The sequence below is a fragment of the Alligator sinensis genome, unplaced genomic scaffold (assembly GCF_000455745.1).
Source record: "Alligator sinensis unplaced genomic scaffold, ASM45574v1 scaffold694_1, whole genome shotgun sequence".
Lineage (NCBI taxonomy): Eukaryota > Metazoa > Chordata > Crocodylia > Alligatoridae > Alligator > Alligator sinensis.
In genome coordinates, this window is record NW_005842339.1 from 1010221 (window position 1) to 1024332 (window position 14112).

Below are 14112 nucleotides of genomic sequence, written 5' to 3' on the forward strand. Positions count from 1 at the left end.
GCTTGGAGCTGGCAACACTCCTGTCCCTTGAGCAGCCAGTGAGGAAAAGCCTGGGACTGTGCAGGCATACCTCCATAATGAGAGAGTTCTGCCCCCCTCAGCTCAGCTCCCTGCAGAACAGAAGGGAGGACTGCTCTAGTGCCACCCCCGCACCCGGCTTCTAGCCTGAGCCTGCAAGCATGCGCCTTAATTTCCTCAGTCCAGAGAGGGTGTCTCTCCAGTTTCAAACCAGTTCAGCCTAGCCAGGTTAGATTAACCTGCAAAGACTGAATCAATTCAGGCTCAGTCTTTTTGAATGTCTGTCCCTAGCCAAAAGGTTTTCCTTTCATTTTTTTTTCTGACCACATTTTACCTTTGATCATATAAGGCTTCCTGTAATAATACTCCCTGTAAACCTTTTAAAAATATTTTTTTCCAGATTTAAGGATGATCACTAGACACTTATTAAAACACTGATTATCTTTTTTCTGGGATACAATGTCTCCTCCACTAGCATTCATTGTATCATGTACACTTACTAAGTTTGCATAAAGACCATGTCTTATTGAGCATGTGAAGAGGTACTGCAGTTGTTGATCATCATTTTTGTAAATGGCTATAAGATGGTCACTCTAATTTTTCAGAATCACCCAAGATGTTTTACCACATGGTGAGTCACAGAGAGGTGAAATGGGATGCAAATTTTGTACTAATTTTTCTTTACTCAGTTGGCAGAAATTTACTGAAACTTTTCTGCCAGCTTTTTACTGAAGTTGACAGAATTGCAAATTTAAATGGGCACAAAATTTGCATCAGCTTGTTATACGTTTAGGGCGAGCTACCACCTGTGTCAAATGTGGGCAGCCTATGGTATGAATCAGGAAGGAGGCTAAAACTCATGCTTTTGGATCTGTAGAGAGAGACCCTAGTAGCTCTGCCATTGTGTCCCTCCTGTTTATAATCAGAAAGCACACAAATATTTGTCTTTGGAAGATTTTGCTTATTTTTACTCGGATTAAGTTTAGGAAAGGGAAAATAAACTTTAATAAGCCTGGGGCTGGCCTGAACAAGTTTAATTTTTGTTGCCATTTTTGTGAAATAAGAAGAGAGAGCTGAGTAAAGGTTTAGTTCCTCCTTCCCCAGTTTGCAAAATGTGCAAGCTTGCCCTAAGTTGTTATGTATAATGAATAAATGTATATTTAAATAATGCATAAGTGAATATTTAAAGCTGTGTATGGGGACTGTAGAATGAAATTTAATGGAGCGGTTTTAGAAATGGAAAAGGAATCAAAGCAAAAGAGAAACCAGTGTTTTTAAGGCCCTTGAAGGGCCTCATAAATATTGGATATTAAAACAGGTGTTAAGATGGTGGCCCCAAAACAAAGTAATTAAATGTTCTTTACCTTTTGGAGCAAGCATGTCAGCACAGACATGTTCTAGTGAACTGAACCCCCAGCAGAAAGCCAGAGCATAGGCTAATTTTTCCTTTTGTCTTCTTGGGTGATGCTCCCATCTTTTTAGGTGGATTCTGAAAAATGCTAAGTACTCACAAGTCATGGTGAAATTAAATGGGCATTGACAGCATTTGGTGCCTATGGGGAGGGACCCAAGGGACCTGTGCCCTTGTGTAAATGGGATTCTACTGAGTCTTTGCTTGTTGGGAATAACAGAGGGATGATCTTTCCAGATGGGCCGCAGTTCAAGAAAACACCTAGGCATACTCTTTTTTAGCTTTTTCATACTTAAGTGCATGCTTAACTCAGTAAAACACTTACTGAGCAAAGCTGGAAGGTGCAACCAGTGTTTAGTGCTAGCATAAACATTCTAACAGGTGCAAGTCTACATGACCTAATAATTCTCTAAGTCTCTTAAGACAAGAGAGATTGTCTTGACTGGCCTATGGGCTGCATCAGGCCCATGGAATTCCCCCACATGCTGGATCCAGCCCCTGTGGTGCCTGCTCTGGCCAGCCGTGGATGCAGGTTGTGTACTGGGGACCTATCGGTCCATGGACAGCCCTCCTCGCTCCTGTCACCACTTGCTGGATCCAGAGTCTGCTGTACCTGGTCTGGGACTGTGCCACATGCAGCGTCTGCTCTGGGACCTGATCTGCATGTGGCACCTGCCCTGGACCAGTGGGTGGCTTGTGGCCTGAACTGACCAGAGCAGACACCACAGACGCAATCTGGCAAGTGGGGGTTGTGGTCCCATACTGGTTCAGCACCAGTGGGTGTTGCATGCAGGGTGTGTCCCAGAATCTGCGTGTGGGGCTAGTCCAGGGTGTTATGTGTAGTGTGTGGGTCAACTTGGGACCAGAGGTTGGATGACGTGGCTCCATGGGCTGGATTTTTGACATCCCTGTGATATGAAATATATCCTTTCTGTGTGTAAAAATAAATAAAAAGCTTCTGCTGTTGTGTGCTTCTTAGAAAGTTGCATAAGTGACAGAAGAACCAGAGCAAAAATATTTTGGGTGAGGTTTTCAAATCAATTTAGCAGTTTTAGAACACCTCTTTTAATGGAAAATGTTAATTGTAGTATCCGTTTCCCTAAGTGTTCATAGCATATTTTTATTGTGTGTGTGAAATCCTAGTTTCAAAGAGACCGAGACTGACAAAGACTTTTAACATAGTTGAGCTTTACCAGTGTTTCTTTTCAAAATATTGTAGTTGGAAAGCTTGGAAATAACATCTTTCTTTTCTCTTTAGTCAGATATGTTCAGTATAAGCCACATGTAGGGATGTCGTTGATGCTAAGTGGGTACAAAGTGCTTTTTGAGCCTTTGCAGGAGGTATGTAGATCTCTCACGGTCTTGCATAAGAATATAAGAGCTGCCAGATTGAATCAGACCGCAGGTCCATCTATCCCAGCGTTCTTTATCACATGGTGGCACAGTGGATGCTAAGGGGAAAAATATTTCTGCAGGGTATATTCAGACTGATCTTTCCTTGTTCTTGATCCTTTCTAGCTTCCAGCAGTTAGATGTAGCACCATATTTATCTACCTTAAAACAGAGTTTAAAATTCCTCTTGTGGGTCCCTCCCTCCCACACCGGTCAGAACTATGTATGTTGGATACAGCCTTAGTTTCCAAGCAAATGCAAAGATTTCATGTTTTCATGGCTCAGATTAGATAGCTTTTAGTATTTAGGCCTACACTATTTTCTAGCCTCCATGCAAGCTTGTCTAAGGACAATTCTGCCATATTCAGTGAATTAATCCATACCTTGCTTCTGTTTATTTTATTCTACAACCTTTCCAGCTCAACACTTAGTTTCTCTCTTTGTGGCTTCCTAAATATTTCTCTCAAGCTTTAACCTTTCTAAAGACAAAGACTCGACTTCCTCATTTGCTTCAGGCTAAAAGGATATCTGTCAAATATTTTCTGTTTAATTTTGTGCTATTTATTAAATATGTCAGTGTGCATGACATTTTGCAGAGACTGAGGCCACAGTACTTTCACTAAGGAATTTAAAAATCAAAACCCTGGGGAAAAGGTGGTGGTTTTTAACTTTTGAGAATAACAAGATAGGGAAGAATCCAGAGGTTAAGGGTTATTATAGGTCTGATACTGTCAAGGCAAAGAGAATAAAGCTACAAATTTCCTGAAATTAATTTTCAGAAGTAAATTTCATGAAGAAGTTTAGGGTGGGAAAGAAATGACAGAAGATGGAACAGAATGTGAAAGAAGGAATATAGATAATGTCAATTTGTGGTTCATATTGGGTCTGTACCATAGTGCAGTGTCTTTCCCTGTGTTTAAAGTGTTGTTATATTTTTCTGTTCAGTGATATAAGGCAGAGGATTCAGCACAGAATTGCTCAGGCATTTGGTATCAGCTCTTCTTCCATGTATCTGACCAAGCCAACTTTCTTCTCAAGAATAAATAACACTGAGGCCAAGACAGCCCATGATGAGTACTGGCACCCACACATTGACAAGGTAAGTGGAAGCTGAGAAGGGCAGAACCTTTCCTCTTGATATTAAATGGCTTTGGAGACTGAGCATCAAAGTGTTCCAGACCATGTACTAATCATGGTTGGAAAATATTTTTAGGCTATTTCTATAAAAAGTGTTTCAGTTAAAGAATAAACCAAATCATCTTTTTTTATTGGCAGTCCAGATCTGGATCACTTCTTTTTGTAATTCCATCATGCTGATCCCCATTTAGGAGCCCTAGAACCCTGGTCATCTGGGGTGGAAGGTAACCAGTCAGGTGCCCTGTCTGATTTTTTCAGTAGTCTTGATGACATGGATTTAGCCTGCAGAATACTTCAGTTTTTATCAAACTGGCATTTTCTGATGGAATGCTGCTCTTTTGGGAAATTCTTCAACCAGTTCTAGCAAGCGTTACTTTACAGGTGAATGATGCGCTTAAGGCACCTGTCAAGATGTATAGATTACTTAAATGCTTAGATTTCATGATGTGCAAAGTAAAGTTTTGTTTTGTTGCATGTTCTGTAGAGGAAATGCTATGACCTCTTTCTTGATCTGATTTAGTTTATAGTGGAAAGTTATTTGAGTGATTCTTATAAACATAGCAAAGGTTATTGGATCATAGTGTACTGTCTCTCTAAAGTTTTGATTGGATTGAACTGAGTAGTCTTTGCATTAAATTTAGTTCTGATTTTTAATTGTGTGTCCAAGGAAATCTGACTAGCAAAAACTCAAAGTGAGAAATACCGTATAGTTAGCTAAATAAATTTGGACTTCAACAGGGGGACACAAACTGGAATTACTCCAGAATCATGGACCACCCAGGGAGGAAGAACCAGATGTAAGATATATAGCACCTAGAAATATTATTAAAATGTCAAGAGGTGCAAGTTACTAATAGATTAGCTTCTAAGCATATTACTTTGAGATTAAAGTTAGATAAAGAAAGGTTTCTTGTCATGAAAAATACTTGGTATTTAGAAGGACTTAGTTGGGTAGAATATTATATTCAAATTCTAGTGGTCACCTTTGACCTGGAGAACCTCTATAAACTGTCACTCTGATTAGCAAAAAGGTTGCTCCACTACACTGAATCTCAGAACACTTGGTGACAGGTTTACAGTACTCGATACAGCCTCAGTATGAATTGGGAAAGTAATGCAAGGTGAAGTATTCAGTCCTAGATGTAGCAATTATGATCATACCAGTTTCTCAAAGTTGTTCCGAGTGGGAATGTAAGTACAGAATAACATGGACACTGGACCCTATCCAGGGAGGATTTTTGCAATGCAAATTGGTCAGATCGGTACTGATACGAACTACTGAAGGATGAAAATGGTGCTACAGTGGTTGCTGGCAGCTCCATCAGATACTCCAATGAATTCTGGATGATGTCATCAAATCAACAAGCCCTGTTCTTTGAACTGCACTTCATATGTTTCCTCTCTTTTTTATGTGCTTTTTTCTGTGCTTTTAAAAGAACTGTTGCATCGTCCCAATGCCACAACAATTTGTTACTTCAAATCTATAATAAGCAAAAAAGGGTCCTTATAAGTTATGTCAGAAGGTAGGAGGATTATTCAGAACTGATAATTAGTTTGAGGGTTGCACTATGCTGCTTCCTGTCAATTTTCAGATATAAGTGGAGATGCATTGAGTGAGAAAATGGATGCACATCAAATGTATTTATGCCAGTGCTTGGAATAATGAAACTTGTTCAGTGAATAATTTGAGGGGGTGGGCAGTAAGTGAACATGCATAGGAAGAAACTGACCTAGGAAGAGTTATTTATTTGCAAATACTGTATCTATTTAGCAGTGAATTTTCCTTAACACTGGGGGTAGTCATCTAGACTGCTACAGTATATTAGTTTTTCAGTCATCCCACTAATTCTTGGAGACCAAGTGTTTTGTCTTTCAGAACAGGTCAGCCAGTGTTAACAGCCTCTGCTGCTTATCTTTCCCCTGACCTTAGTGTCCCCTTGCCCCTAGGTTGTCTAGTTTTCCCCCCATCTCATAAGGTCCTTTTTTTGGTTCATCTCTTCTGTTCTGATGATTTTTTTTCTTCTCCAGTCAGTTCTGCTCTTATGTCAATGAAAGCGTGGATGGTGAAGAATAAATTCTTATTTGACTGCTCGTATTGTCTCATCACTGGTGTTTGTTTTGTCCTTAGATTCTTGATGAGAGACAATCTCATTAGGTATCCTGTGAAAAGTGAGTAGATTAGCACTTAGGGCTACCAAAACCGTATAGAATAAACCAGCAGTCAGCAACCTTTTTTTCCAGCTGCAGGCTGGAATGGCCCAGCTCAGGGTCAGGGGCAGGCGGGTGCTAGGATCTGGCAGCTGCTGCCATCGCTGTGACACACGGGAAGCTCCCACCACTGCCACTTCTCCCTGCCACATCCCAGGCAAAGCTTTGAATGCTTTTGCTTCTCCTCACTGCAACATGGAAGAAGCTTCTGCCTGTACCATGGGGAAGCCCTAATTGCCAAACACTAGCGAAGTCTTAAATCCACAGGCCACATCCAATAAACTGTTGAACACTGCTCAGAACACCTAGCCTCAACTACTGTCATTTAAATACGGATAAAGTTCCCTAGCTAACAGAGATATTGCCAACACAAAATCTTTTCTAATACCTGTACTGGAGTAGATCTTATTATATGGAGCAGGGAAAGTTATATGGACACATATGTGGCAAAATGGATATTATGGGCAAAATTCAAATTTTTCTGTTAAAGCTGGAGATCCAATTTGTTCGTCTCCATCAAGGACATGTCACAGACGTCATGCTGCACTATAACTGGTAGGTATATCCAAGCTAATTTGAATGCAACTAGCATGGATAACCGCAATGAAACCTTGGCAGGAGACATTTCATGGTAGGCCAGCCACTCGGGTACAAGCCCACAAGGATGTATATACTTCAGCTGCTAACCTATGCAAAAGCCCCTCCTATAACATCTTTACTGCTATTGTTACCTGTGCTAACTAGATTAAAACTAGCTGAGGTATGCTGCTTGTGCTGAAATCAAAGTTTCAGCTGTAGTTTTGACATGCCTTAAGATGACCGTGTAAATGTCATGAGTACATCTCGCTACAGTACGATGTGTATTTTTACCCGTAGATGAGGCAATAAAAGCAGAATGAGGGAGCATATTTAAAAGAAAGAGAATGGTATTCTCCATAATACAGAACTTCCCCTTCCTCACACTCTATCCTTAGTTACCAAGTTTAGGAGCAAAGGTTCAGAGATTTTTCTGAGGCCATGTACATTTTATAATCTACTTCATAGTCCCGAGTGCATTTTTAAAGTCTAGATAAGGATATTCCTGGAGAAAATTACGTCCAGGCTAGTACCCTATGACTTCAGTTCTGCTTTTAAGCTCTAAAAATAGGGCACTGATTGGAATGAATTGTGCATTCAGCACTAGGATGAAATTTCACCTTAGTGAAGTTTCTTGGTAGGGATGAAGTCACTGGTTTTGATACCTTTACCTTCAGGAAGACTTAGTGTTTTCTAGGCCACCTAATAGAACAGAAGAAACATCATTCATGAATGGTATGTGGGAATAATGCTTATGCGCACTTGTATGATGATCCAAACTCAGTGAAAGCCAACGTAAAAAAATTCAGGACAGAGTTATGCTATCAGTGTTGATCCTTATTCTCATAATTGCATAGTAACCTATTGTGAGTGGTGTCAGTATGATTTGGGGGGCCTTCAGGGTAGATATAGGACTTGTGTGGTTTTGGAAGAGGAATGTGAGGAAGCTGGTTATGTTAATAACTAACTGGAATGAGTGATGCAGTGAAGGGAATACCTGGGAAGTCCAAGTGTAGATAGGCGTTCTTTATTTTTCTCTTTTTTCAGACCTTAAGACACATTTTTATGATGTAAGTTTTGCCTATTACTATGATTTTTTGCATAGGTTTGACCATTAGCTTTGTTCCTTCTCCTACTTTTTTTTTTTTACTTCTACATTTGTTTTGCACCAGACAATGAATGTGGTCAGTTATCCCTGACAGCGGACATCTCTTCTGAGGCCTCATGCAGAATTTAAAGTTATCTTGTCATATGGAAACTAATTTATTTTCAGCAGAAGAGTCTGTTGCCTTTGTGAAAGCTGTCTAACAGTCTGTGATGGCATCCAGACAGTTCACATTCACAGCAGATGGCAGGTTACATTTTTGCTGTTCACATCCATCTCCTTTTCTCATCCACATTTCACTTGTCATCTTGCCAGCTACCAGAAACCATCCACTTATAAGCGAATCACTATAATGTATGACTGATTGAGTGATTTTTGTTTTTTGTTTTGGGTGCAGCTATAAAGATAAAACATGTTTTTAAATTCATCATATAAAATTTGAAATCTTGATACTTTTCACAAAATGACTCTGACCTGGCTTCCTCCCATGATTCTTCCCCTGACATGGCACCTGGACCCAGTGATTTATCTTCCCTTTTCCTGCAGCCAGCCAATCTAGTTAATTCTGTAACTCAAATGATTGAAGTTTGTTTCACTATACTGAAAGTTCAGGAATTAGACTCTGCTTCTGGTGGACTATGTGGGGATTACTACAACTGCACATAACAGAATCTTAAATTTTTTTAAAGCACCTGAAAACCCATTTCCAAAATGACTTAGACTCTTAGAACCATAAGTTGCATTGACTAATGGAAAGCTATGTTAAACGAATGTTATTTAGTTTGCAAAGTCTGGCTGTTAAATGCTGAAAATAATGTTTACAATTGCCCCTGTACTCATAAATCTGTTGCCTTGTCCATGTGCTTTGTTAATTTTTTTGACCACAGAACTATGCCTCACAAAGTTCCCAGGAATGACTCATTAGGGAACAGAATCAAAGTTGCAATTGAATTTAAATCCTTCCCCTGCTGCCAAACATTATTTTTATGGCACAAATAGGGCCACAAAAGGTGATAAACTCCTCTGTCTATCCTGGACAGCTGTTTGCAGGTCCTATATTTTTAATTCCATATTTCTTCTTGGCTAAACAGTTTAATGGAGGAATTCTTTTGGTCAGCCTCTTTTACATATTTCTATGTCAGTCTAATGTAGGGGTGTGTGAAACAGGCTGTATTTGATTCGGATTCAGCCTGAATTGGGGGCAGTATCCAAATCAACACATCGAATCATTGTCCCCAGTTCAGGTCAAATATGAATCGAATGCGGCCCATTTCACACACCCCTACATTAGATTGAGATAGCCTCCTTTACATATTTCTATCTAATGTAGGGGTGTGTGAAACGGGCCGCATTCGATTCAGATTTGACCTGAATTGGGGGCAATGATTCGATTTGTTGGTTTGGATACTGTCCCCGATTCGATTCGGCCGAATCCGAAGATTCAATGCTGATTTGGAGAATCAGTGATTCGGCCATAGACACAGCTTTAAATGTTTTTTTTACATACCTTGAGGTACCAGGCATGGCTTGTAGATGCTGCGATGGTGGGGCGGATGGACAGTCCCACAGGAGCACGTGCGGGGGGCCCCCACATGCACAGTGGCGAACCTGGAAGTGGACCAGAAGTAATTCTGGTCCACTTCTGGGTGTGCTGGGGGCCCCCCACCCCCCGGCTTGGCGATCAGCTGTGGGGGGACCCTGCGGGGACCCCCCCCGACCCAGGAAGCACCAGTTGCTGAGCTGGGGGCTCCCCATTGTGCTCCCTGGCAGACCTGGAAGCGGACCGGAGGCGCTTCTAGTCCACTTCCGGGTCTGCTGCCAAGTGTGCTGGGGATCCCCCTGCACTGCTGTGGGACGCTCCATCTGCCCCACCATCGCAGCATTGACAAACCGCCTGGTACCTTGAGGTATGTAGAAAAAACATTTAAAGCTGTGTCTGTGTCCAAATATCTGAATCTTTCCAAATCTCTCCAAATCCATTCGGAGGGTTCCAGTTCAATTTGGGGAGATTTAAAAGGTCTCCTGATTCTATTCAGATTCAGAGATTTGGCTGCCGAATCAGGCTGAATTGCCACTGAATCAAATCGGGGACCAAAACTTCGCACAGCCCTAGTCTAATGCTATATTTACAAGGCAAGGTTTTTTCCCCCCCAATCAGCATGGTCAGGAAAGCCCCTTGCCTTGTATTTACATACAGGGACACCTCATTAGGTACATTGTCTATCACTAAACTGCTGCTAAAAGCAGCATGTGCTCAGTAATCGAAACCAACTGTGAAGTTGATTAAATGCAGCCGACACTGAGCATGACAATAAAACACATGGCATATATTGGGCAAACGTACTTTTTGTGTAGCCCTTAAAAAAAGGTGGGGGGCAGTTGCTCCCCTAAGAGGGACCATGTCTGGAGGTACTGCAGTGCCAGGCCAGCACTCAGAGAGGTCAGAGTAAGCTCAGACACTCTCACAATGGATTGTGCCCAGTCCACTTTAGCCCAGACTCTTTTTCAAGTCTTGGTGAGCCCCACTACATTTTGACTTCCTCTTCAGTCCCACAACTTAGCTGTGTTTTTCTTTCCCATTTCCAGTGATTCCTGTTTCTTCACCAGCCTTAAATGTCTGGCAAACATCACCAAATGGGGCCCTAAACAGTTTACCCAGAATTTTTCTGTTGTCCTCCCTCCCCTTAACCTGTTCCGTATGATTAGTGTGGCCCCAAACTCCATGAGGTAGATGGAGCCAGACCAGGTTACCCTGCTTCTCATCTACACACATATTTTTGGAGGATCCTAGGACTTGTGATGAGAACATCTGGTTCCAGTCATGAATGGGGCACTAATTAGCACATGGATCCTTTTTGGAGAACACACATATTGAACCGTGCTGAACTGTGGGATCACTGTGGCTTGAAAGGCTGTTGACTCTGCTGGGGCCCAGAGCAATGAGGTATATGGTAAATCATGAGCTTTTTTGGTTTTGGACTAATATGCATAAAGTGTCTTGGCTACATGCCTACTGTATGGAAGTGAGGGACTCCTCCCTAGCTTTTGTTGCTGTTGGCTGAGGGCAGGCGAGGGTTAGGGGCATCTGAACCCCAAGCCTCCACACTTGGGCCTGCATGTAGGATGCCTGCTGATGGATTTGGAAGCAAGTGAAGCCCCAGGCTGAAAAGTCTGGGATGGAGGATACTTGCCGGTTGCAGCACCACATATGGTGTTTGAACAATTGAGTTTTGCTCAGTCAAAAGCATTCAGAACTGATCTGGCTAGTTTGACCTGGAAAATGAAAAAAATTTCCAGAAAAAAAAAACCTGTGCTAAAACTTGCAGCAGTTTCAAAATATATCAATTTTGGATGAATGAAATCTATGGATACCTGTAGTAATTTTGTACAAATTACTTAAGGTATGTTTATTTCAATGTCAGTGTTTTTAAATTTGCCCCTCACATCCATGTGCTAGGGAGAGCAAGGTCTGACAGTAATGGGGAGAAGGAGCGGCCGGGGGAAGAAGTTGGAGGAGGCAGAGGGCAAGGGGGACTGCCTTACAACCCAGATTTATTTTCTCTGCTGTAGCAGTGGGAGGGGGACAAATTCAAGGCAGATCTCCAATAATTAGATTCTATTCCTGTAAAATTATAATAAATTTATAAATTTTCCATATATAAAATCTAATTACTGTGGGGGTCATCTTGTGTTCAAGGTTGTCTTGTATTCAAGTAAATACAGTAATATAGCTTCCATGGAAAATGCTCTAGTCTCATTCTTAATGTATGTCAGACAGATTTCCTTTTTTTCTGGGTAACTTTGGAAATAAAAGAGCTGTTGAATTAATTCTACTACATACCTAGAATTTTCTTGACCTAGACATTTGCTGTTGAAAGCAGGTATAAATCTTTATATACATCTGTGAATTTCCAGCTTTCACATCCATAAGGTAAAATGGAAATAGTATTTGAACTGAAGGTTCATAGTTTGGTCTGTAAATTGTAGGTTTTTCACTGTCTGTATCTTGTTTAAGCTGATGAATATCATCTGGTCTTTTGCCAATTCATGTCAATCTTTCTTTGCGATTATACTATCTAGCTTCATGTTACTGACTCAGTCCTTGTTCTGTTTTTGCCTTCTAATATAACAATTGAGTTGGAGGTTGCTGAGGTTCTCATTAGATTAGTTTATTCATAACTAATTATTAACCATGGCTTTGGGATGTTTGACAATCTTCTGGTTGTTGATGCAGCTGTCACCAAAGAGCCTTGTCATTAGCAATATCTAACTCTTCTACTGTATAGTTAAATCATGCAGTGCCTGTGCTATGTTGTTATTTACTTATGAGAAAAAACTATGAAACAGGAGAGATTAAAGAATTACTCACTGTTGAAATCAGTATCAAAGTTTAACCATCATTTCACATCTATGTTTACTGCACCCCCCTTGACAATTTCATTGTTTTCATTGTCACACCATACCGCTTCAAGATGATGGGGTTGTCAGATTCATTCATACAATCTATAAAGTTTGATCAGTTTTGCCATTCAGTGATCTCTCCAATTATTATTTGTTGGATGAAATCTAGCCATCTAGTGATCTTCAAGGTCAAAATTCAGCCATTTTAGCTCTGCCCTAACTCCTGCTGGAAATAATGCTGCTGGAGAATTTGCGTGTCATTTAAAGGAATAAAATACTTCACCAGTTATCTACCACTTATTGCAATCATTTAAAATGAGATTTGTTACCATTCTCCATTTGTTTTGGAGGCTTTTCCTAATTTCATGTTTGTTGAACATGACAGCAATTTTTATTGTTTGGTGATTTATTATTTGGTGATTTTGTGTTTGTCATCATTAGTGTGTTAAACATTGCCTAGCCATTTCATCTACACCTGCCACTTTTCTAGGTTTTAACAGTTTTATCTTCTTTCACTGTTGTTTGTGATTTGATATGTTCTTAAATCCAATTTTTGGATATCTGATTTCTTTGTCAATATCAATAACTTGAGAGGTTGGTTTGCTTAGTATCTCCTGAAAGTTTAGTATCTTGTAAAAGTGTTCTGAATATTGCTGTTTTTTGTATTATTATTATTATTATTTCTTGTGGTTTAGATCTTTATTGTTTTCTCTTTAGTGGACCCTCTGACTGTTACAAACTTACCAGTTGGAACCTTGCTGGCTTGACAGTTTTTACTATCATCGCTTTGTTGGTGTTATCTATGTATTGCCTTTTTTTGTCTTTTCCCACATTTCTTTCTAATGTTTTGTCCCTTGGTTTATATGGATATTTTATTGCTGCTTTTTTTCCTCCTGAAGGTCTTCTTGAGAAGCTTAATGTTTTTTTTGGCTTGTTCCTTTCCTTTAAACAGTTCTACATATCCCAGCTTATCTATACTTTAGGTTTGCTTATTTGGAAACCAGGTACAGTTATTGCAGCATTTCTGATAGTGTTGTGCTGAAAGGACTGTGTTGTGTTGCTCAGTTGTTCTATTGCATCTAGGTGCAGTGACTAGGCAACATTGCACAGATGATCCCAAAACTAATTTTATAGTATCTGAATACTTTACTTTATAACTATGCTTTAAACATGGCTCCTTGTATGTAAAATGTGTGTACTCATACACATGCATGCTCACACGTGTGGAAAGTATTCTTTTTAAATGCCATGCTGAATAAGTATACACTAAATCAATAAAGCTTGCTAAAAAGCTAGAAGAAGAAACAATGAAATATCAAGCTATCTTATGTAGTCAACTTCACAACTCTGAATCTGATCTGTTTTGATTTTTTTTTTTTTAATACAAAGTCTTCTTGAAGTTTAAAAGAAATGTTAAAGTTCAAGTTTGCAAATTTCAAGGCAGAAGGAAATACAGAGGACCTGAGCAAGGGGGTACATAGTAGAGGGTAGGAGTAGGGGTGGGAGCGTAAGTAAGTTTCAGATGAAAAAATGCAGCCAACTAAGCCTGGGGGCAAGGGGGTGGAAAGTGGGGAAAGGGTGGGGTGGGGGTGGGGAGGAATGCAACACTATAGGAATATATCAGAGACCCTACACAATGATGTTGCATTTGGGTTTGGGTTTGGAGGTGGTTTACAAAAAGCACCCACTCAGTTACAGATAATAGGATTTAGGATACAATTGTTGGGGTTGAGAAGAGTCCAGGATGGATGAAGTGCTACATTGTTTCTGAGTTCCAGAAAAATCATTAATTTTATCCTTTTTCTCTTTTAATGGCTGGCATGAGACTAAGATGCCCAGGTCAAACGTTTGCTTACCAGGAATT

General features: G+C 40.3%; 1 protein-coding gene across 1 annotated transcript in view; it reads left to right on the top strand.

The window, feature by feature from the left end:
• The window catches only part of OGFOD3 (2-oxoglutarate and iron dependent oxygenase domain containing 3), a 97697-nt gene that overhangs the window by 35739 nt on the left and 47846 nt on the right, over window positions 1-14112 (top strand). Inside the window, exon 8 of the mRNA XM_006028756.3 lies at window positions 3767-3920. Coding sequence (XP_006028818.1) covers window positions 3767-3920 — 154 coding nt within the window. The remainder of the gene's footprint in view (window positions 1-3766; window positions 3921-14112) is intronic.